The 24,770-nt window shown below is 32.8% G+C and overlaps 1 protein-coding gene across 6 annotated transcripts in view; it reads left to right on the forward strand.

Annotated features, from left to right (window-relative positions):
* The window catches only part of Grik2 (glutamate ionotropic receptor kainate type subunit 2), a 611,950-nt gene that overhangs the window by 494,056 nt on the left and 93,124 nt on the right, over nucleotides 1-24,770 (forward strand). For 5 of the 6 annotated variants that reach the window (XM_063253933.1, XM_013148503.3, XM_063253934.1 and 2 more), the window contains one exon: nucleotides 2,601-2,818. In XM_063253933.1, coding sequence (XP_063110003.1) covers nucleotides 2,601-2,818 — 218 coding nt within the window. The remainder of the gene's footprint in view (nucleotides 1-2,600; nucleotides 2,819-24,770) is intronic. The other variant, XM_023563450.2, reaches the window with a different exon arrangement.

The following is a 24,770-nucleotide window of genomic DNA, read 5'->3' on the forward strand; positions in this document are numbered from 1 at the left end:
TTTGGACAACTGACAATAAATAGTATAAGGAGAAAAACATACTTCTTCATTGGTGGGGTAATTATTATCCACTTTGAGGAAATTTTTTTAATGATTGTGTTAAAGATCTAAAGGGAGTGAAAACTTGTTAAATTCCAAAATATCATTTATATAAAAAAAGTATTTTATCACAATATTATACTAGTATGCAAAAATTATTTATTTTTATATCCATAAGCTACTTCCTGAAGTGCGAATAAATAATTATATATCAAAAGAAAATTAGTTTACATATTAATACATAAATTAATAGATGTCTTGAGCAAAGCCTACTAACTTGAAATAATTTTTGTCGTATAAGGTTGTGAACATGTATCTGTGTGACATAAAGTAATCTAAGTTTGTGGCATCTATTTCTAAATTAGTATAAAATAAAGTATTAGTGCCTGTATTTTTCCTTTCAACCTTTGGGTACAAGGTAAGAATTCCATCCCCTCCCCTTAGGCTTCTATTAGACTTAGAAGACAAAACTGAAGCTCTTTCAAAATGAGAATATTAGGTGAAAAACTGTGTCATATGTGATAAGACTTATATTATAAGTAGCATTAGCAATAAAATTTACCCAGAAAATCTAGTAATCGGTTGTTAAAACGTAGCCTTAAGAGTCCCAGAGTCTGGAGGACATGACCCTCCTAACAACTGCCTGACCACAATGAAGCACTTCTTTTTAAATTTTGACATCACTTTAAGTAATGAAATACTCTTTTTTAAAATTTGTATTTCCTAAAATAGCTAGAGGTCTTTGGAAGTTTGTATGCTTTCAAGGTGAACTTTACCTTTGTAATAAAAATTAGAAATAAGATTATTTGGGATATCTATGAAGACGATGACCATCGAAGCAATGAAAAATTCAAATGCGCGTTCGCTTTGCCACGTAACTACCTCAGTGCTGGTGGATACATGAAAGAGGAACCCATACTCTGTGGCTGATGCCCAGCTCCCAGGAATTAGTGGGAGATGGTGCTGGGCATGACGTTACCTTGAGTACATGACAGTCAGCCCCTGACCAGGCTCTGATTCCCAAGCCTAGGAGGTCCTGGCTTTGAGTCTTTGGGTAAGCTACGAACTTGTGGTAATTGGGCCATTTTTGTCAAATGTCTCCAAGATTCTTTTCTTTCCTGATCTTGTTTGATTTTATTGGTGTTGTCGTTTGGAAAAAATAAAATATAAAGCAGGCAGCCAAAGCTGCTGACCATCTTGGGAGTGCTTTAGCGTTTCTGTGTCCAGGTGTGTGTCTGACAGGGCCTAGGAGCAGCCACATCAGAAAGGTACCTTTCTCTTCTTTTTCTTTTCTTTATGGAATGGTAGGCAGAGTCTGGAGCTGGAGTTGGCTGTCATGTCCAAGTTTATCTGCTTTTAAAATTTTTTTGGTCTTTTTGAAGTTGCATGGGTAAGGTGAACTGCAGCGTAAGATGGGCTGCTTTGATAGACAATAGTCATGATATCATTGCTCCGTCAGTATTAACAGGAATAATTATTTCTCATTTTATCTAAAGAGATTACATGAATGCGTCGATTTATATCAAAGACATGATTGTAAAATAAAACAAGGGGTCCATCTTTGCTTCATTGCATTTTACTCAAAACTGACAAATTAAACACTTTTTAGCTCCTGCTTTTTTGATTATAGATTCAAAATGATTAAAAGTGAACATGAATGTATTATATAGTTATGTATACAAATTTAGTGTATACTTTAATTTAAAAACTTATTTTTTGATATATCTTCAATATTGACTGTAAACAACATCTTAAAGCTATTAAATTTAACTAACAGATCAAAATTTTAAATTTTTAGGGTTTTACTATATAATCTGAGTGAATTAAAATTAAAAATAATATCTAATTTTCAGATCCTATTCTCTTATTGACACTATGGGCAGGCAACTCCAGCCATATACTGTGATGTATTTATGACATATTTATATTTGTATAAAAATAAGTTCGATGCAGTTAGCTAGTTTCTCTTTTCCTGATTTTGTTGCAGTTAACCGTAGTGATGGGAGATATTTGTACACAAAGGAATCATTTAGTGCCGTATACTAAAATAAGCACATTGCTGCTGGAAATATGGATAATTGAATTATTATACAGAATTATTTTTAAAAATGAAATAGAGAAAGTATTTGGTCTTTATGCACAAGAAAAATGACACTCTCCATTAAGCTTGTCAAGAAATGGATCTGGACATATGTTCGATTGTTTCCTTGGAAACCCACGTAAATGACAAGGGTAGAAATGAGATACAAGTGGTATGTAAACTGCAGGTTTTTCCCTTCTCTTCAAAGGCTACTTTACAAGCAGTTGTTACTTATTATGTCTTACTGGTGCACCACGCCACGTCAGCCAGCACTAGTCTCCTGTCACTGTACTTAAACAAACACCAGGCGTCTGAGAGGTCCTCGGCGGCCTGAGCTTAGTCTGCGGTCTTCCAGCAATGTGAAAGTCTGTGCCTCACGGTTTTGTTGCACATGATTCCATTCTGCCAGCTGCCACCAGAAGTACCTGATTGCTGATCAAACTCTTTGTATTCGTTTCACTTCTCCCCCGCTCTCTGTTAGGTTCTGAGCTAATGCCCAAAGCGCTCTCCACCAGGATAGTGGGAGGCATTTGGTGGTTTTTCACACTTATCATCATTTCTTCGTATACTGCTAACTTAGCCGCCTTTCTGACAGTGGAACGCATGGAATCCCCTATTGATTCTGCTGATGATTTAGCTAAACAAACCAAGATAGAGTACGGAGCTGTGGAAGACGGCGCGACCATGACGTTCTTCAAGGTGAGTGCTCCTTTTTGCTACCTGCACTGACTCCATTCACGAGCATGGGAGTGCAATGCCATGTTTGTGCAGAATAATTAAAATAATGTAACTCAAGAGGTGGAGAGTCCAATGACTGAAAACAAGCTCATAGAGAAAATTTATTTTAGTATTTGAAAATTTAAGGGCTTTGCTTTACAATATTCTATTCTTATTATAAGGAAAACAAATCCAAAATGAATGTCTTTTTCTCTTTTTTCTTTTTGATTTAATGCATTATTTTTATTTTAAATAGAAAAATAAAAATAACAATAAAACAGAGTTTCAGAACAGGTTAGTAGGAGAGTTACAATAATAAATATATTGTGTGTCATTGTTTTCATAGTATTCACACTACAAGTATATGTGCGATACCTTGTCCAAACAATATTAACACAAACCTTTTTTTCAGTGAACTAAGAGAAACTAGCTGCATAACTATCTTAACTATTTGGTGTGTGAGTATATTTTTTCCCTTGTTACCCTTCCCAAACATCACAGCTTGTCTTTGCTTTTGAATGGTTTCTTGCCAATTCACAATTTCTATTGTGCATTTTGAATCTTATTTATTCATTTGGGTTCTCACACTAGTGAGACAATATGATATATTTAGGAATGGATTAAAAAAGAATGCATTTTTATATAAGAGGACTATTCAACCATAAAGAAGGATTAAATCGGAGTCTTTTATTGGTAAATGGATACAACTTGAGATCATGCTCATAAGCGAAGTAAACCATACCTATATGTTTGAACATTCTTCCTTTTCCACAAGAATTTGTAATTTTAAATGGAAAAACATTTATTGAAAAACTGATCCTACAAGACTCGTCTTCCAGAATAGATTACTGACATTTAAGAATGTTTCTGATGTGTGAGTTTCTTTCTGTTGAAATGAGACAGGGTGTCAGTGCTGAGGAAGTGATCAGCTCTTATTAACTGCGTGTTTACTCAGCTGATGATCTGTCAGGAATGAGTCTGAAAATGAGACGCGCTGTGGAAAGCCCGTGGTTCCGTGGGTTCCAGCCTAGTGGAGCTTTGCACAGACTGACTGTGTGGTGCCTGGCACACAGGATCCCTGCCCGCCTGCCATGCCTCTCTTCCCATTTTCCTTCTCCTCTCCTGGGCCAAAGTACATCAGATGGCAGATTTCAGTAGTTTTTATGTGCTTTGTAGTTTGGGCAAACTTTTATGCCTTATTTTCCCTTCAATAAATGGAACTGACAGTTCAAATAGGCAGCAAAAGTGATAATTTTTTTTTCTTTTAAAAATTACTGACTGAATCTACAAAATAAGTTCTTTTCTTAAGCATCTATCAAGCGCCTGGTAAGTGCTGGCAACTGCAGTGATTGTTGAGTATTCCACTGCAAATGTGATCCAATTATCACTTTCCAGAAGATTATAGTTTAGTTGAAGACAGAGGAATAAATCAACATCATAAAATGAGATCTTATATGACTTAGAATAGCAATTTGCCAAATTATACAATTTTCTTTGTAAAACTTCTACAGCTTAGTCTGCTTTTCGAAAAAGTTCTGGAAAGCATCAAATTTTTAAAGAACAAGGCAGTTTTGATTTAGCTAATGCCGTATTATTTTAAAAATGTAATGATTTTCAAAGTGAATATCTCTTATGGCTTGGTTAAAAAATGAGTATTGTACCTTTAGTTGAAAAAGAATATTCTATAGTGAAATTTATTAAATAACAAAATTATTTGTTCATCGTGGTAACATTTCACTGTGTTAAATGTAATGGATCACACTTTCCTAGTTAAGTACATTGAATCATTAGAAACTTTTATAACTTTTTGGGTTTTTTCAAGAAAATTAGCTGTCAAAAATGCTAAATGCATATTTTTCATATGAAACAGTTTGCATGGATTGAATATGTGATGAATTTAAACTGTGAGAGTACCAGAGGGACTTGTGAAGTTGAGTTTGTAAAATAACACCAAACCTACTTAACAGAGTGATTTGGCATCAGGAGTGTTTACTTCTATTCCACAAATCTTTCTTCAAGGCTGTTATTTCTTTATTTCCAGAACATTCAAATACCTTCTTTCAAAGCTTTGATTACAGTCAAACGTCATCTTGGTAAAAACAATTCCAGGACAAACGTCTTATGTATTGTCAGGTCATTGTTTAGTTCTTTAAACCTGCTTTATTTTCTTTTCAATGTTTTCTCTTTTTCAATCAATTGCTCTCTGTGGTGTCATTGGTTTACTATCTTGATTTCTCCTTGCCATTGACTATTCTTCCTCCTTGTTCACGTGTTGTTTTTCTCTTTAGTATATAGTGGCGTCTCTAGCACCTGGAGAAATTTGACAGGAAACAGCTTTCCATTTCCAACAGTAGAGGCTTCAGTTAGAACTGCAGCCTTCTGAGTGTACACTAGATGTAACACGATCTGTGCAGTGATAAGCCCTAAGTTGACAATTGCCCTCTGTTGCTAACTTTACTATATGTTGAATTATGAGTTGAGGTTAAAAATAGTTCAGACTTAGAGAAAACATTAAATGTTGATTGTTCTTTAAGTATTACTATAGATTTAAAATATTCTCATTTTGACTTTATGCTATGAATGTTAAACTATGGAGTTGCATCAGATATGGTAAGAAAAATATATAGTTGCATTGACCCTAATATAACTTTAAATAAGTTTATGCTCACTTTTGAAAACCTACAGTGAGCTGGAAATGGTTATATATAGTCTATTTGTATTTACTTCCACTGCTTTCTTTTTAATTAACAACTACACATATGAGCACTCCAGAAAGCATCCCTAAGGCACTGGCTTCTAAGGAATTTTCATCATGATTTACTGATGTAACTAGGCCCTGCTGTTAACTAATTACTTTAGAATGCTCACTTCCAGAAAATTATTTTTCAAATGATAGTCTTCTTACTACAAGCAGAAAGAGTTGGCTCAAATTCTCTGACTCTACATGTGGGAAGTCCTTAGTTTTGCTGAGATCCTGAGAGAGCTGCATAGCTCTTACACAATATTGAATAATTTTGTTTCCAAAAACTATTGTCTTAGTTACTTTTCTCTCTCATTGTTGAGACAAAATATCTGACTCCCAAAGTTAGGGAAGAAGGTTTCTTTCTTACAGATGGAGGCTTCAGTTCATGCTCAGTTGGCTCCAAGGCAAAGTGACACGGTTCAGGAGCCCGGTCATGGGGCCAGCAAACAGCAAGCACAAACAGCAAAACTATATGTTTCTCTTGCCAAAATAATTGTATATATTTCAGGAAATTATTTCAGGAAATAATTGTATCTTTTCAGGAAAAGAAAAAAAACTTGCATAAATATTTAATTCTAAATTTATTGAGCCATCACAAGATTAATATAACTTACCTTTGCCCTCTACAATTATAAAAGGTGTTCAGCGTGGTGGTCATTAATTTCTAGACATTTATTATACAGCGAACTGCTGCTTGGGTAACTGGTTCTTGACACTGCTGTACATGCAGTTTCCATTTCCTCTCCTAGGGACAGCAGTGTAGTGGGTTTTCTGCAATATACAGCATCCTCCTGGGTGCCACATATGATAATAATGTCATCTGGTGAAAAAAACATATTAGTTTCTGTTTCTTGATGTATATATTTTCATGGACTCTGTATATTCTTTTCAAGAGCAGTTCTTCTGTCCTTTTTTTTAAAGCACCTATTGTACCTAGACACATTCTCATCAGGAATAAATAGAAAATAATTCAAAAACAAAGTGATGGTGGTTCTCCAGTATTATTGCACAAAAATAAGAAGTAATTGTGTGACGTCACCAATGTTATTCATCATTGATATAGTAAACTAAACATGTGCTCAAGAATTTTATTGAAAAATGTTAAAGGAAATGTCAAAATCTCCTTGTTGGCATCTGAGACTTTTATGTACTACTATTGAAATACTGTCCCAAGGCTAAACACTGTGCAAAAGGTTACCAAGCAACAGGCACATTCTTTTCTCCTTGAAATACAAAATTAGGAGAATGACTGCATATAGATTAAAGAATCACCAATGATTCATCCACAGTCTATACTTGTCATGGCTTCCTTTGAGAACCCTTCTCATCTGGCAGGTGGTCATGTTGTTTAAAATGTTACTGAATAACCTTGTTTCTATGCAAGCCATGGCCCAAGGCTTCTGTTTCCATAAATTCACTCTCCAGGGTTGAAGGTTCTGTTTGCCCTGTGTATCCATCCACACAGTGCGTCTGTCTAAGAGGGTGGTGCAGAGGAGTCAGGTGTTCTTAGGTTACTGAAAGATTGGCTTATCACTTTTTAAAATATGAATGATACGAAATTTCTAAGGTAAATAGCCTGGCTCCTCTAAAGCGCAGGTTCTATATTTTAAAATAACTGTAGGAAGCCAAACAAAACAACCAAAACAAAGCAAAACCAAAGAGCACCCTCACCCTGTAAAATCAGAGAGGCATGAACCTAACTCAGACTGAACCCTGGCCTGAATTCAGGCAGGACACTGTCCTCTATGGACCTCTGACTCTTTTCTCTCACTAAGTGAATGAGGGAAAATCTTCACAATGTCTTCTCAACATTAAATGACATTTTTATGCAGTGAGAAAGGCACTTAGCAAAAGTCTAATAGATATCAAGTCTTAGCATTACTAAATTATGTTTGGTTAGAAAACTTCTTAATTTGCCATGGTTTAAATATGGTAAAAAAAAAGTTATTTTTATATGACTTATAATTGAAAAACTTTTAAATAAATTTAAAATATGGTTTGCAGCATATTTATCTAATTAAATTGCTTTAGTCTTCTGATTATTCCTGTCATAAAGAAGGAGCAACTTGGCCAAGTATGCTAGCAAAACAAACACATAAAAACTCAGAAAACCAGATGAACCTATTTTTAGAACCTACTTCTAGACTATATATTTTGAAGTTACAGCAAGATGAAATTAGCAATTCTTTTGGGAATTTATGCCACATTTCTGCAAAGGGAACTTTTAGAATTATTTAATATAAAATATTCATATTTAATTTTAATTTTTAACTGAATGATTATTATTTCCTACTTTATTTAATAGCACCATGTACCTTAGGTCTCCAGTCATATGTTTAACTGTAAGAACGTAAGTGTTTATTTAATAACTATTTACTGATTGGATCTTTGTGACAGGAATTGTATTGCCCCCAGGCATGCATCTTACATCTCAAAGTACGTCTGCACTTCTGTCCATCCCACTGTCTATGTATCTGTTTATTTACTTCCCTGTTCTTCTACTCCACACCGTGTCTTCTCTCTCCAAGGTTTTGCAAGTAGCATCTAAAGTTTGTTTTCCCAGTTTGGCAACCCAGAATTCGGTTCACTGACATTACAGTGAGTTGAGGCTTCCTTCCATCTGCTTGTAGACACACGAGATAAAATAAACAAACAAACAGAAAATTCTGTAGTAGGTTTACAAAGCACAGTAAATCTTATTTCTCTTCAGTTTTCTCATACTTGAAGGTTTAACCTAACCGACTTTCGGTTTTCTTGCATCTAGACACTTACACTCCTCCTCCTGCAGCGCCTGATCTGCTCACTGCCTGATGAGCTGCGTGCTCTTTATCTCCTGGGCCTCTCCTTCTCCATCACATGGCGGAACCTTTCCTGATGTTGCCGATTAAAATCTGTTCGTTCCCCAGTTGGGATGAAGTGGTGGCCTTTTCTCCCTTTACCTCTTCTCTGCTCTCTTTGTCTTTTTTTCTTTGTTTTCTTTCTTTCTTTCTTTCTTTCTTTCTTTCTTTCTTTCTCTCTCTCTCTCTTTCTTTGTTTTCCCTTTCTTTTTTTGATTGTTTTCGCTATTTTTATAAAAAGTTTTCACTATTTTTATTAAAAGATCACTCCATAATGCATTTCCATGATTTTTTCAGTTTCCTCACTACACTGAACAATAGGAGGACCAGAATTGAATGAATTGTTCACATTCACTCCTGTATCTCTAATTCTTTGCACAGCATTTTATCTCTCTCTTTCTCTCTCTGTGTTTATGAGGAAGAGGGAGAAGGAGAGGGAGAGACAGAGTGAGAGAGAGAGAGAGAGAGAGAGAGAGAGAGAGAGAGAGACAGTTTAGCTATGCAGTTCAGGCTGGCCTTGAACTGACTTTCTAGCCCAGGCTGATGCTGAGCGCATGGCAGTCCTCCTGGGATTATGGGTGTGCACCATCATGCATGGCTTTTGTAGGAATTTGCATGGTTTTTTGGTTTGCATTAGTTATATTTATTACAATATATTATTTAACAAAGAACCAAATATTCCTAGTGATTTGTAATATAAACTTTTTTTTGTGTCACAAATCTAGTAGACACTTGAGAGTTCAGAACCTTTTCTACATTTTGAACAGGTTCGATTTCTTTACATCATTATCTGAAATACTTTGTAAGACAATATATGCATATCTTTAGACTTAATCATTGCTACTGTTACCTAGAAGGAGAAATCTACAAATGTTGCCTTAAAGCAATATGCTTAATTTGATGTGTAATTAAATCTAAGCCTATGTTAAGGCAAAATAGAAATTTTACTGACATGACACACTAAACTTATTAGTTCTTCTGTATCTCTAAATTCTGATTGCAGTTTGGTCAGCTAATATTTCCTTATGCTGTCCTCCATTTCCTTTTTGTAGTTATTATTATCATTTTTTCTCTGTCTTATGCAACCTTATATGAAGCAAAAACTAACCAGCTGATATGAAACATTGTATCATTTTGTTTGTATTATTAAAGTACCTTTTGTCTTCCAACCTTCTATAAGGTGGACTTTATTTTTTTATTTATTGAGATAAGGTATTTTTACATAGTGCAGACTACTATCGTAAACTAAGTTTTATAATGAGAATAACCTATGAAATACAGTTTTAGGTAAAATGTGTTGTAGATTTTTGATTACTTAGAAATTTTTGTTATTCTGTAGATATGTAAAAGCTTTTATTAAATATATATATATAATTCTGTGACATTTTTCCTTAACCCATAATAGAAAGTCAGTTCATTTCAAGTTGTAAGTAAAAAGTTAGGAAGCAAGTAGGTAAACAAATCCACTAGGGCAGAAAATATTCTTTTGGTAATACTAGAAAAACATAAGTAATTGTTGAATTGAGGGATAAAATGTTAAAAGTGTACTAAACACTTTTCATCATATACTTAATAAGTTGATTTAAAAAGTATGTATAAACCATGTCTGTAATTCTGTAAATAATGCTTTTTATTTTTCCTTTTTTTAATCACAAGAACAGTGACAGTGATCGAGTACAGTATATTTACTTATTAAGTTTCAAAAGTTACTTAGCACATGAATCAGCACTATACAGGTTCTGATCAAATCCCACCACTATGCAGGGAGGTTATTAACAATATGATAATCAGAAAGCCTTACGGCTTATCAATAAATCAGGGGATGATTCTTCTCACATGAGAGTAGTGCTGCTTATTTAGGCATTACTAACTTGGCACAAAGTTTTAAGTTATTTTGTTTTGAGTTATTTTTATTTAGAGTCAGTTTAAGAAGTGATACGCCCTTTTCCCCAAAATAATTTAGAGGAAAAGTTCTCAAATTTCAGCACAGAAATTGTCTGTGTTCTTAGGAAAGTAATTCAAAAATGAAATGTTAACATGAAGATAGGTATGTCACCATTAGAAATGTGTGTAAGCTCTGATTTTTAATAGGTTGTAAAGTGCTTTCTGTGTATATATCATACATTCTAGATCGTTTTCTAGCAAAGTTAAGGGTACTGTTTCATCAGATGCTCGCTTAAGCAAATTTTTTATGGGAACAGTTTTTTTTTTTCACCTAAAATTGTGGAATATGTGATTCGACCACAACCATAAAACTAGACAGCCCGTGTGTCCCCTGGATATACAGTCCTTTCCATGACAGGCAATCCTCGCACTTTGACGAAGGAAAAGGTTGATTGTTCCCATTAGTTTTCCATTATCTGAGGAAAGAATCATTATCATTCATTGGCCAATAGTAGTCAATAACTAATTGTGTCAGCTTCCTTATTTCTTTTTTTTTTCTTCTCAGGATAGACTTTTTCTTTTTTTGAAGTGTATTCCCTATAAAAGATCAACCCGAGGTATGAAACAGTGGAAACCTTTGAGCCAAATTCTTCCATTTTGCATAGCACTGACCAGAGTTGTCTTTATGTCTTTTCCAGGGGAGACTTGCTGAAAGAAAAGTCTTTTCATCTTTATTTCTGACACTGTTCCTCAAGAACCCAATAGATAAGCATGAGAACAGCCTCGTACCGTGACTGAGTTAGATTTCTGTTTCTCAGAGTTTTATCGATGAGTATTTGTTCTTTCTAAGCAACATTTAGGAAAATATGCATTTAAATACGCATTTAAAGGGATCAGAGAGTAAATTTTAATTTAAATTTTAATTTTAAAATGTCTTTTGTAAACCTTCATTCTAGATTCTTATGTGGTGAAATGGGGAATTTGGAGGGGAGATTCATAAGCGTTCCAGAAAGAGTTGTATCTATGACTTTTTGTGTTCAGTCATTGGGGAGTAGTTTAAAAATACATGCTTTGACATTAAAATTTTAAGGGCCTTCAAAAATACTACTTTCAATTGACATTAAAGAGATGACACAATGAATGTATAGTGTAGGCTTATACTAAATTAGGTTTAGAGCAAGACTTGTGAGATTAGGCTCATCTAATGTTCCTGCCTGAGCTTATGTGCTGTTCTGTAACTCGGTGGACTGCTCTCACACTTTTTCTTGTATTGGAAAGATAGCACACAGTTTGACTGAGGAGAGTAAATTACCACACGATTCTAATTTGTTACTTGAGAACTTCCCTATGTCTCTTAGCAAATGCAAACAAAATATGCCTCACATGAGAGGCATATCAAATTCTATGAAATTCTGCTCTAAGTTGAGTGATGAAAAATCTGACATGCTCACGCTTCCAAAGCAAAAGCTGTTCTTGCCAACTTGCTCATAAGTTTAGACTTGAGAAATTGCTGTGGCTATGTAGAATGCATGGAAACTGTAGTTTTACTTTTTTGGTTACACATATTGTATATAATCATTATTTTTCTACATACTTGAATAAAACAGAAAAACTTTATATGGTAGAATATTAAGGTATCTGAACTACCAATTTAGATTATTGATTAATATAGTTCTGAAATTTTCATCCATTCTCACTGTTTTCCATTTTCTATCAATTATCCTTTCTAGAAATCTAAAAGAAATAGTGAAAATTATATGTAGCCATATAAGTTCTCTAACTTTCTTAATCCTTTTTCTTTTGTTAAAAATAATACTACTTGTTAGCAATTCATTATTGTTATTATAAGTCAAGTAGTAATGATTTTTAAGTGAAATAAGGTTAGTATTTAATAACTGTTATATTCTTATTTGTGCCTAAATTAGTTTTGATGTAAATTAATTCTATTTGAAATGAAGATTTAAACTAATTACTTAGCATGCACTTGTTTTCTTAGCTGAAAAGATTATTTTCACCCAAGGAGGCTGTCTCGCTCTGTCTCTGTCTCATCTAACACACAATTTATTGTATGTGGAGCTTGATCCTATGTTTATTACAGGGATTTGCATAAGGCCTACAGGAAACCAACACCATTTTACTACGTTCCCATTGCAGAAAGTAGAATGGTGCCTTTGAGTAAAGCTGTTTCATCAGACACTAGTTCAGCATGCCAAGTTGCAGTCATCAATGGCAAAACAGCAGATGTGAAGGCTAGTTGGCATCAAAGCATATGAGTCAAAGACTTTCCTATGGGAAAGAAAGTGCCTCATTACACTTTATCTATAGTGAGAACATTGGTTCTATCAAGCTGTCTGAAAATTAGAGTATGATGGGCTTTATGGCTGCAGCTCTGCCACAGCGAATTTAGTAGTTAAAAAGAAAGCATTAACACTATTTTGGGAATTATAAGAAGTGATTAGAGTTTTAGTGTATTTAAACTTGGAAGGAGCAGTGCCTTTCATTTTAGAAAGTAGCCTCTCTGAGGTATCTGAAGGACAGAAGTTTAATCCCTTTCTAATTGTAACATTTGCAATATATACCAATGCTGCTTGGTACATTTTAATTGAAGAGAAGAGTTCTGTGTTTGACTGAAGTGTAAAATCTGAGAAACAAGGTTTTAATTGCCTTGGAAAGCCAGTGCCTGGGGCTGCAGCCATCCTAAGACACACTGCGCTTCTCCCCTCCTGTGTCCTCTCTCGGATTTTCTGTGCAAGGACCACTCCTGCTGTTTGTCAGGCGAGAAAGGCAGTTCAAGCACAACGCTGCACCTCATCAATCTACAGAGAGAGGGTCCATGGGGGCGAGAAAACGCGAAATTCAGCTAATAGAGTGATACTCAGCCTGGATGTCGAGTGCTAGATAACGGATGATGGTTGTCACTGTAAGGGTTTACAGCCAGTGGGTAGGCAATATTTTCAAGGAAATTGAGGAACACTAAATATGTTATTTTTGGACACAAAATATAGACTTATGTCAAAATATAGGCTAATATCAAAACATGCCTCAATTCTTTAAAAGTCCTAGTGTTTATTTCTTAGATAAAAATAAGTAAAATGAAAATTCTATTTCATGTAAAAGAATGGCTTAACAATGCATCAATGGATATTCTAAAAGCTTATGTATGGACAAAACCTCAAACTCATGTATTACTGCTTTAAGAAAACTATATTTATCAGTATTGTGGTTATGAAAGATATGTTAGTCATGCTGACTTATATACTGTTTTCTTTTTTTTTGTTGTTGAGGATTTTTCCAACATTACTATCAGCAAAGATCCACTTTCTCCTTTCTCTAAATAGTTCTTTAATTATAAGAAGAATGCCATGAAACTTAAAATTTATTAATCATATGCTTGGCAGTCAATGCTCTTGATTTCTCGTGCTTTTTTTGAGGGTTAATTTATTCTTCTGCTGTAAATGCATTTAAAAATATTTGGTACTTTTGGTTGGCTGAATTTGGATTTAAGCATCTCTTGCGGAAGCCACACTAGCTGTGTTATCATTCTCTGCTTCAATGTTAATCACTGACAGAAGACAACTTGTTAGTTAACCTTTTCCTTTGCTTGTATCATAAAGCAAAATGAGGCTTACTATTTTTGTTGCTGCAGTCATCTTCAAAGCTTAGGCCTTATTTAAAAAAGGCAGTGCAGAATTGTTTTCCTCCCTGGGAGAAGTGAGCAGCAAAGACATAGCCTCCAACGCCCAGTTGTCGCATTGCATCATGCACATTTATAAGCATCATAAGCTACCTCTATATCTTTATTAACCTTACCTTTAATCACAGATCAAAAAAAGGACAAAATAAATTTTAAGATTCCGTAGTACGTGTGGATAAGTAATAACTGAATATAGTGAATTTCTTCAGTAATATTGCTTTTAAAATAAAAAAAAAGTTAAACTTTAAAATGACAAATGCTTCATTGTAAAAGCACTTGAAACTGGAGGTAGCTTAAATCCTTGTTGTCATGATATTAGTGGCGGCGCCTAGAATTGTTTGTCTAATGCACACTGGAGAACATGTTTAGTTAGCTGCTAGACTCGGAGACATGTTACTAATGTTATAACTAGAAAACTGTCCAGATAACTTGAATGTGTCTGCTTGGGTGTGCCTAAGTGAGTATGTTCTGTAAGGAAAGGACTTGTTATATTAATTGGTGTTAAATTGTGGATTATTATGTAATTCATTTTTCTTATACTCACCTTCTGTATTAAATCTATTTTGAGGAACAGTAGTTCAATTTGGCAATAAATTATAATGTTACAGCGTTTGAATAATAGATCTGATTGTATTCACCATTACACTAGTAGAATTCAGAAAAAGATTTCATTATTTCAAAGCTAGGTGTTCCATTGATTAAATTTTGTAATTACATCTAATTAGAAGCTCCATAATAATTTTGTTCACTTTGTAGGTCCCTTGACTGATTTGGGGAATCTATGAATTTGTGCTATACTTTAATTTATGACAAATACTTTTTTACTTTATGTCCAATCAAATAATTGGAAAGCAGCAATAATTGTGGATATAGCTGGACTGAGGTTAGCTTAAGGTGATCCCTACATCCACAGAGTGACAGGTACCACTCATGGGATTGACTTAATTTCTGAGTTCCTAGTTTTTAAAAATTCAATAGGAGTGACCCATCTCTTGTTTACATAAGCACTGAAAATGTAATAAATTTTTGACTTTTAGTTGATGTTGGTCTTACTGTAAAGAAATTAAAGACCGAATTGTTAAAATTCTGTAGCAGATGAAATTGTTTTCCCCAATATGAATACATGAATTCCTCAAAATAGAGTTTACCTGTGGTTAATGCTAAACAAAAATCTGATAGTTAAATTTTTGTTTTATAAATTATTTTAGTTTAGTTGTGGATTACTAAGGAATGGAAAATCTGGATTATTCTGTGATACTACTGAAAATGTAAAATATTCGCTTCCATCTACCCATTACATGTAATTCTAAATTTAACAGACTATATTTGTCTGTTAGCCTAATAGTATTTAGAGAAGGAAAATTGAAAAATACAGAATTCTTTCACTTACTCTCTGTTTGCCTTTATGTATAGCCTCTGCCATTAGCAACATACACCATCAAAGTGGTGCATTCACTATAATTGATGAGCCTACATTATTATATCTTTACTCAGCATCCATAAACTACATTTGCCTCACACTTGGTGTTATATATGTTATTACTCTGGCTACATTTATAACCACTTTGCATTATACCATATGTTGATTTGCTATGCTATATACTATTACACAAAATTGCTAAACATGATAGTGTAGTGGTAATACTTATCATTATTCATGGTGACATAATTATTATTCCTTTATATTAGTACATAAGATTTGCTTTGATAAACAACTCATGATCAGAAACAATTTTTAAAGAGAAGCAAAACTCATAAGAAAATCCCTGTGAACATAAACCATTGTAATTTAAACAAGATTTCTGTCCTTTCAGTCGATACTACATATGATTCATATTGATTACAGAGTTATCAGTGAAGCAGAAGTTTTAAAATGCTGTTATGATACACTCAGAAATAATGTTTCCTTGAGATAAAATGCAACACAAATAGCCCTTTGCTAATTTCCAAATTCATTTCAACCTAGTCATTGCAAAATCTCAAAGCATTTTTAATATAAACACACACATTCAGCAGAGAAATCACTTATAGTTGGGGTGTTCATTTTTTAAACTTACCACAATAAAATGTCAGAAATGTAATACTTTAAACTATTAAATTTTATAAATATTTTAAATTGAATTTTAAAGAAAATTGGTAGAGATTCAATATTTAAGTTACATTTTTGGCTTTCCTAATGTAATCTTACTTAAAGTAAAAAAAGAAAATGTCATATAAAAGAAATGTACATGAATAATTAAAGCCTTCTCAGTTGAGGAATTGTATCAGTAAGCCCTTAGAAGGCCTGGTAGCTGCAAATAGGACGGTATTTCCGTTCTTTCAAATCAGGTGTTCCCAGGTGTAAATAAACAAAAGTGTGTACTGAAGGGCTGTGATGTGATACACGTTGCATAATCTCGCAGTCAGGCTAACATATCTGTCACCTGTGTTTTCCTTGTGTGATTAACATTCAAAACACTTGGGTGCAATTCAGTTTTTAATTTTAAAATGATGCTCAGGATATACTAGTACATCTTTTATTACAACAGAAAATTTTGAATGTATATTGTTTTTTGTTTTCCTGTTTTGTTTTGCTTTGTTTTGTTTGAGATGAGGTCTCTATGCTGCCCAGGGCTTTAAACTCCTGGGTTTAAGCTCTTCCCTGGCTTCTCCATCTCATGGTCAAGTCATCTTGGGCAGATATTTTCATTTTGTTAGTTTTCTCTTTCAACACTAGAAACTAAGTTCCAACATGTATTTAGCAAATAAATACAACTAAACAGAGTGAACTACAAATCCTTGTTGTTATAATGAAGTGAGGTAACAAACTTAGTCCTTGTGAAAAAACAAATGAGGTTAAAATGGTTTTTAGGGTGTATCTGGTGCCTTTTAACACTGAGATACTATTTTCAGAAAGGATTCCCCAATTTGATGATGACAAACAGTTGACTGTTAAACTAATAGATGTAGTGTTTTAAATACAAATCACACATCATGAGTGGATGAAAGAGATTTCTGGTATGTTTTATTTTTCAGCATCATCAGTGACCAATCCGGAATATCTGTTTCTCAGTAAGCTGCAGTCATAAGACTGTTCTGATGCAGATGGTGATGATGATGATGATATATTACTTTCTTGGAATATAAGAAAAACAATAAAACAGTTAATGTATGTGAAAAAAAATCCAATAAAAGTTCCAGCAAAGGCCCAAGAAACCAAAAACTAGCATTAGCAAGGAGGGAATATTGCTAGTTTAGAAATAGGTCTGCCTTTGAAGATGCCTGTGAACTAATTTTGTGGAGTGTTAAGCACTTGGGACCCAGGCAGGCTGCTCTCCTCTTCATGAAGCAGCTGTGAGCGACATCCAGGGTTCCAGGGTTCATTTGTAAAGCTGCTCCCCTTCTCATCCAGCCCCTGTAAGTGGTGGCTGCCTTTCTCTGTTCCACAGATGGCCCATTGTATAGCAAAATTCTTACACCAAAGAAGAAAATTAATTTTCTTCAAAATTGTGACTAACCCACGCTCATATTTTTATCTGCATTTTTAATAGACACGCATGTCCGTGGTTCTCACTCACCCATAGGCTCCAATTTCCTTTCCTAATCTCCTATGTTTCTGCTATGTCCTAAAAATGAGGTTGCGGTGAGGTTTATGGATCCTTAGAAATTCACAAAGTATTTTTCCTCTGGCCCCTTTACATTTTTTCCTTTTCTGTGGATTGAGAACCATCCTTGAACTCTGTCAGAAATATTCAGCTACATAATTCTTTAAATTAATTTTATGACATCAGACTAAGGAATAAAGTGCTATTTCTTTATGAATTATGGGTTCTAATGAAATGCTTGTGACTGTTGAGCACATGAAATCTGAGTAACACAACCATGGAATGTAACTTGAGTATTATTTGTTTAAATTTAAGTAAATTATAACATAAAATGAAAGTATAAACTTGTGAAACTCAAAGTGTATATCAGATTAATCTTTGCTTTATATTGCATATAATGTCACGCATGTGATGTGTGGGTCATTTGTAGTCTGAGATTCGTACACACCAGGCATCCAGTCACGGGCAGTGGATTTAGCTCATGATCTCTCTTATGAGCTCAATAGCACTCTAGTGTGTTTATTTACATATTTTATACAGATGCCCTAAATTACAATAATAACACTACCAAGTATATCTGATAATTGAATTGAAAGACATACTATTTGGATCAAAATCCAATTACATTTTTTCTAATATAAAAATAGTAGATGGATTAATTTTCAAATTTAAAATGAAAATATGGACACAAATTTCAAGTTAAATAGGAAGTCCAGAATGGAAGTTCTTTTTTCTTGAGGAAGAAGTTCTGGAAAGCCATAGAAGTGACAATAGATAATGTACAATGTATTTGTAAACACTTGTACAAGAGGAATCTGAATGTTTTTACTATAAAATTGGTAATAATTTAAGAAGACTGAACACAAGGTGATTTAAGCTATTTGGAATGTATACACATCTCAAAATATTGTCAGTACATGATATATATATAATTTTTATGTATATATTGATTTAAATTTAAATGTAAACAACTTTATAATTTTGGGTAAAGTATTTTCAAACTCTAAATTTATTTTTTGATAAAAATAAATGAAGATAAATATTTTACATCCAAATTAATAGAAATGTAGATGCTAGAACTTAACTGGCAGAATAAATAATGCATCAGAATAAAGATTTATTATAGATTTCAGTATTAAAGAGAGTTGGAAATTTCGGCAGGGAAGTGGATTTTTTTGTAGTATCAGATGATTGCTAAAGATATTAATTGATATTAAATGATATTTTCCAAGAAAATACAAATAATAATTTTTTCTTTATATTAACAAAAGAACCAGAAGTTCAGTTGAATGAAATTAAAGTCAAATTATAATAAATTTTAAAATAACAGTATCTGAGCTTATACCTTTGTTTTACTAGATAATAAAATGGATTCTTAAAGCCATTTTTTGATGCAAAAATGTAAAATAAACTATTTCAAGTGTGGAAATTTTGTTGGGACTTATGACAATAAGATTAAAAGAAATATTTTACAATAATGAAGCATCTTCAGTTAATCCACCAATTAATTGCCAATATGAGAGCCTTCTAAAATAGTAAATTCAATGTATCTAATTTTTTAAAATTTCAAGCACTTTTAAAGTTTAGAAAGTTATCCAATGTTATTTGATATTCATTTTATATCTGGGCACATTTTATCAAGGATGTCCAAATCTATGAACTAAAAAGCTAATGGAATAGGTTTTCTGTTTATTCTTACCACTATTAAAAATAATTTCAGCTATAAGGAGAAAATTTAATTTGTATCGTTATGTTTACCATGATTAGTGCTCCAATCTACATTAGCTAATACAATCGAGATTTAGTAGAATTGTAAAACAATAGTGATACTTCTTTAGAAGTTTGTTTCATTTTATGAAACTTAAATTATTTGTGCTCAGCTTTCAGAAGACTCTGATAAGCAATCTGGACACAGTTTTAATTTCATATATATGATATGGCATATGATATGATATGACATGATATGCTAGTGTATGTATTATCTACTTTATAGAACAACTGACAAAACAGAAAGCCACAAATGCATGATTTGCAGTTTGTTTCTTTCTTTCTTTCTTTTGACTTTGTTTTGTTTTTTGCCAAAAGCTCTTTGGTTGAATCAGGAGGTAATACTTCTAATTGCAACTCAAAATATTCATTAAATTAGAGAAATAGTTGCCAGATATTCAACATTCCATGATAAAAATGGCAGTGTTTATTTATTTTTATTAATATCACATAAGTCAAAAACAAACTAAAGACGAACGTTCAATGAAAAAAAGCAAACTGAATTTTTGACTTTGCCACCAGTTATGTTGTATGAAAATTTTCCTTATTAAATCAACAAAAATAATTTTGTACATTTACTCAAGGGATTATAGGTTGCCTTTGTTTGATAATTGACCTTAAGTGAAGGAAAGCAACCTTTTTGTATATTTTCATGTTTAGAAGAATTTAACAACTTGGAGCCAGACATCTGCATAATTCAGGCCCCTATACTTAAAAAAGTGTAAGTGAAGGGCATTGTCTTCCTAAAGGATTGTGCTTCAGTGGGATGTGTGTCTCTCGGGCATTTGAGGAAGTTATTGCTGCTTTGTAATACAGCAGGAAGCTTTTAAAAAGATTTACAACTCCAAAGGGAGAAAGAATTTACAATTATAAGTTGTGTAACATAAATGCTCTAAGAATAGGGAGATAGGAACACAGAGTAAAGAAGCAGCTTTTTTAAAAGTAAAAGCAAACTGTCTCCATCACCTGATCGGCAATGCTGTAGATAGCCTAAGTGGTTTCTAATACTAAAGCTAAAGCAATACGTGGTTCTTTCTCCCCACCTTCATTTTCAGCGTAAATCAGAAACTAGAATATGGACAGATTTATTAAGGGATGCTATATTTCTTTCAGGTTGAGATTCTTAGATCATTGCAAGCATTAAACACTTTAATATGTTTATTATGAATGAATCATTTTTTGTTGTTTTTATTCAGTGCTTATTTAAGCCCTTTGTTTTGTTTACTTGTTTTGTTATCGAGGGTTAAATATCTTTATGATATTTTATCTTTTTGCTCAAATAACTGGTTTGCTATTGCAATAGTATAAAGCATTGTTTTAGGAAAGAGAGCTCAATATGTAGTGATATTATAAAGGGTGCTCAATTCTGTTAAGATCTGTAGTGGCCTTGCAAGGCACCTTAAATCTTATTTTAGATATTGATAGGTATATTAAATATCTTTTCCTATATTTCTGACCATCTCCAAACATACTTTACACACTGATAGTTTTTATACATGACTTTTAACCATAGAAGAATATTATCTTTGTTATTGTTAATTTTTCAGAGAATAGTGACAATCTGAAGAATGTTTAGCAATCTTCACATAAATGAAATTTATGTGTACTGTTACAAAATGTAGGAGCATAAACCTTTTGTCGAATGTTATAAATATTTACATTTATAATCTTATAGTTTCGTTGGGTCATATTACCAACAATTATTATTGCTTCAATACAATTTATTTTTATAAAACTTAAAAATATACCACATTTACATACAACCAGGCGTCAGAAAGACAGCAGTGAGAAATGGTAAGTCAGAGAAGTTTGTGAGTAGTAATGTGAGTAGATTGCATTCCTCATGTACATCACACAGAAAATGATCTGTAGAATCTTGGATCTGTAGTGTTTGCTCACTTAAGAGAGCTGTTCCATTTGTCAAGTAAGTAATATAAACCAAAGTTCAGAATTTGTCAGTGTAAACTATAGACAGTCTCAGTCTTTAGTGCCATTTTAATGCATGATCTGCTTCTTATCTGTTCATGTGATACATTATTTAATATGTATAAAGATGGAAAATTTTTAGACACAGAACCAAGCACTAAAAGATTTTCACGCAAAATATTTAAACTGCATATTTTCAGGAAGCAAAGTAAATAAAGGTGATAAAATTTCTTGTCTGAGACAAATCCGTGTAGATTTAGTTTGTATCTGGTCACATTTGTAGAATCATGTCCCTGCAATTATTTATTCATCAAATGTTCAATTTCTTACAATAATAGCTCATCCAGTATTTAAAATCAACTCAGATAATGTTAATCAAATATTTAAATAAAATGTTTATTTTATTGAATTCAAATATATATACTTACTGTTCAATAAAGACTCATCAGCTAACTTTTGCTAAGCACAATATGCATATTCTGAATTTTCATGTGGTTCTCAATTGATTTGTTTCTTTTAGTTTGAGATGGAAATTGTTTTTCTCTCATTCAGAGGGTTTTAAAATGCAACTTTACAATTATGTTAATGCTTGGTTTGATTGTGACAGAAATATATCAATTTTTGATTTATTCATGTTGATAAACAGGGTTTGTGTTGCTTCTAGAAAGTTCTGTTCAGTTTTGTTTGATAAGAGATCTGTCTCAATTTCTCTGAATCCTGTTTTCAAGGACAGATCAGAAATACTAATAGCAGGGGCTGGGGATTTAGCTTAGTGGCATAAGCACCTGCCTTACAAGCAGGCAGTAGTGAGTTCGATCCCTGGTACTGATAAAAGAAACAAAACAAACAAACAAAAAAAGAAATATTAATAGCAATGAGAGCTGACTTTGATTGTATAATGTATGAAAAAAATGTCTTATTTTTATCTTCTTTTCTAACATTCTAGAATAAGTATTATAGTTGGTTTTCTAAAGAATCAGTTTGGTTTTTAAAGTATCATTCTACCTTTTAGTGTGTACTATTGTTTTTTAAATTTTATTTTATATTTTCTTTTAAGTCTTTTTAGTATCTATTTCTTTTTGCTAGCTCCTGATTTTTAAAATTTCTTATCCTGTTTTTAATTTAAGAGTTTTCTTGTTTCATTTATTTTTATAGTTCCTTATCACATTGAGCCTGTAAAATAGAATTCTAAATATTTCTTCTGTTCCTAGTGATGTCATCAGGAAATTTGTTTTTAAATTAATAAAATTAATACAATACATCAGTCAGCAGGATGACTCGGTCTGATTTACTATTAGGTTTGAATGGTGGATGCAAGCATTTCCTTTGAGTTAAATTTTTATTCTGAGATAAATGTGGATTTACAGGCAATTTTAAGAAATAACGCAGACGTATCCCACGTGGTCTTTCCCACTCTCTTCTAAGTTTCCATCTTGCAAATCTGTTGCTGCACGTGATGTTGATGGTAACATTTCTAACATCATCTCATGTTTCCCTCCCTTCGTCAGACAGCTCACGCCTGCTTCCCCTTCCCTCACCCTGCATTTCAGTTATTTTGTCAAGGTTGTGATAATTTATGTAGTTATTATTATATGTGGTTTTAATAATCCCAGTTAAGAAGCTAATATAAATTTTGAGATTCAGTTTTTTCACTTACCTTAATTCACTGAAGATTCATCTAAGTCCTTCTGTGTATTAGTAGTTCGTTCCTTTCTAGTACTAAGTAAAATTACCTGGTGTGTTTATATCACAGTTAGTTTACCCACTAATTGAAGTTGATCTGTGTTCTTGGATTGGATCTGCACTATGGACGAAGCTGTAATGAATACCCAAGTATAGCTGTATGGGAATGCAGTTTTCCCACTTATGTACCAAAGAACATGAATTAAAGAATTGTGTTATAATGGCAAATATTGCTTAGTTTTTTGTTAATAAAGATTCTGTTAATATGTAATTTAAATATGACATAAGACATCTACTTCAAATGTTTTTCTGTAGCATATTCATTAACACAAACTTTTTGAGAACATATTTATTATTCCCCAAAGAATTCCTAATCAGTGACTATTACTCCAATCCTGAACTCGTCCGTCCTCATACTATTGAATTAAACCCTAACCTATCCTTTGTATGAACACTATATCATAATTAAATATTTCATATAGTCATATAGAATGTCATTTTTGATTGGCTTTTTTCACTATGTTTTTAACATTTCTCCATGTTTTGATATGCATCAAAATTTATTCTTATTATTGCAGAATACTATTCCTTCATGAAAATTTCATATTGTACTTGTTCATTTACTAGAGGATTAATATTTACCTGTTTTGAATCTAATAACTAATAATGCTATGAATAAGCATGTACACATTTTTGAGTGGATATATGTTTTTTCCTTTTATTTGGTACAAACCTAAATGTAGAACTCTTGTTTATATGGTAACTTGTTGCTTAACCATTTGAAGAGCACAAAATAGCTTTCCAAATATCCCTGCAGTTTTATATTAGCTTCAGTAATGTATGAGGACTCCAATTTCTTCAAAATTTCAACGCTTATTTCTGTTTGTGATTATAGCCTTTTGGTTATAAGAGAAAGAATCTCCTTGTGTCTTTCCTTTCCTACAATGGCTAATGATGTTGGATATTTTTATATGCTCATTTATAATTTATATATCTTTGAAGAAGTATCTGCCTAGCTAGTTTGCTCATTTTCAATTGGGTTATATGTCTTCTTATTGTTGAGTTGTATGAGTTATTTTGTATTTTGTAGATGGAAAATATCAAATATTGTCTTCCTAATTTGTATTTTATGGTCTTTATTTTGTTGATTTTGTCCAATGAGACAAAAACACTTAGTTTTTATGAAAGCTGAATTATTTGTGCTCTGATTCTTTATCTAAGAAATATTTTTAAAACCTGAGGTTTTAAAATTTCTACTACTATTGCTACTTCATATGTTTTTAACAGTTTGTGGTTTTAGCGTTTGCATTTAGATTTTCGATATATTCTAAGCTAATTTTTGTGTATGCCATGGGAAACAGAGACAATTGTGTTCCTTTATTTGTATGCAGATATCCAGATGTCCAGCACAATTTGTTGAAAATAATCAGTCTTCCACCATCCATTGAATTGTTTTAGCATTCTTGTGAAAAGCCCCACGAATACAAATGTGAGATTTTATTTCTGGAATCTAAAGTCTATTCTCATTTATCTATCTATGTTTGATGGAATTGGACACACTCTTCATTACTGTGGCTCTATAGTAGATTTTGAAATTATAAAATTCACAAATTTACTTACTTTCCAAGATTGTTTTTACCATGCCAGTGTTCCTGTGTCTCTGCATAAGAATTTCAGGATTCATGCCCAATTTTTAAGAAAGGCATGATGTTAGTTAACTATTTGATGAGTAGAGTTGTCTGAAAAGTATATTTTCTAATTCATAGACAAGGGATGTCTTTCTGTTTGTTTAGTGTTCTGTAAACCTTCAATGTGT

Source organism: Cavia porcellus, unplaced genomic scaffold (assembly GCF_034190915.1).
Source record: "Cavia porcellus strain 051 isolate PalLab524CR breed Dunkin Hartley unplaced genomic scaffold, mCavPor4.1 scaffold_7, whole genome shotgun sequence".
In the NCBI taxonomy this organism is placed as follows: Eukaryota; Metazoa; Chordata; class Mammalia; order Rodentia; family Caviidae; genus Cavia; species Cavia porcellus.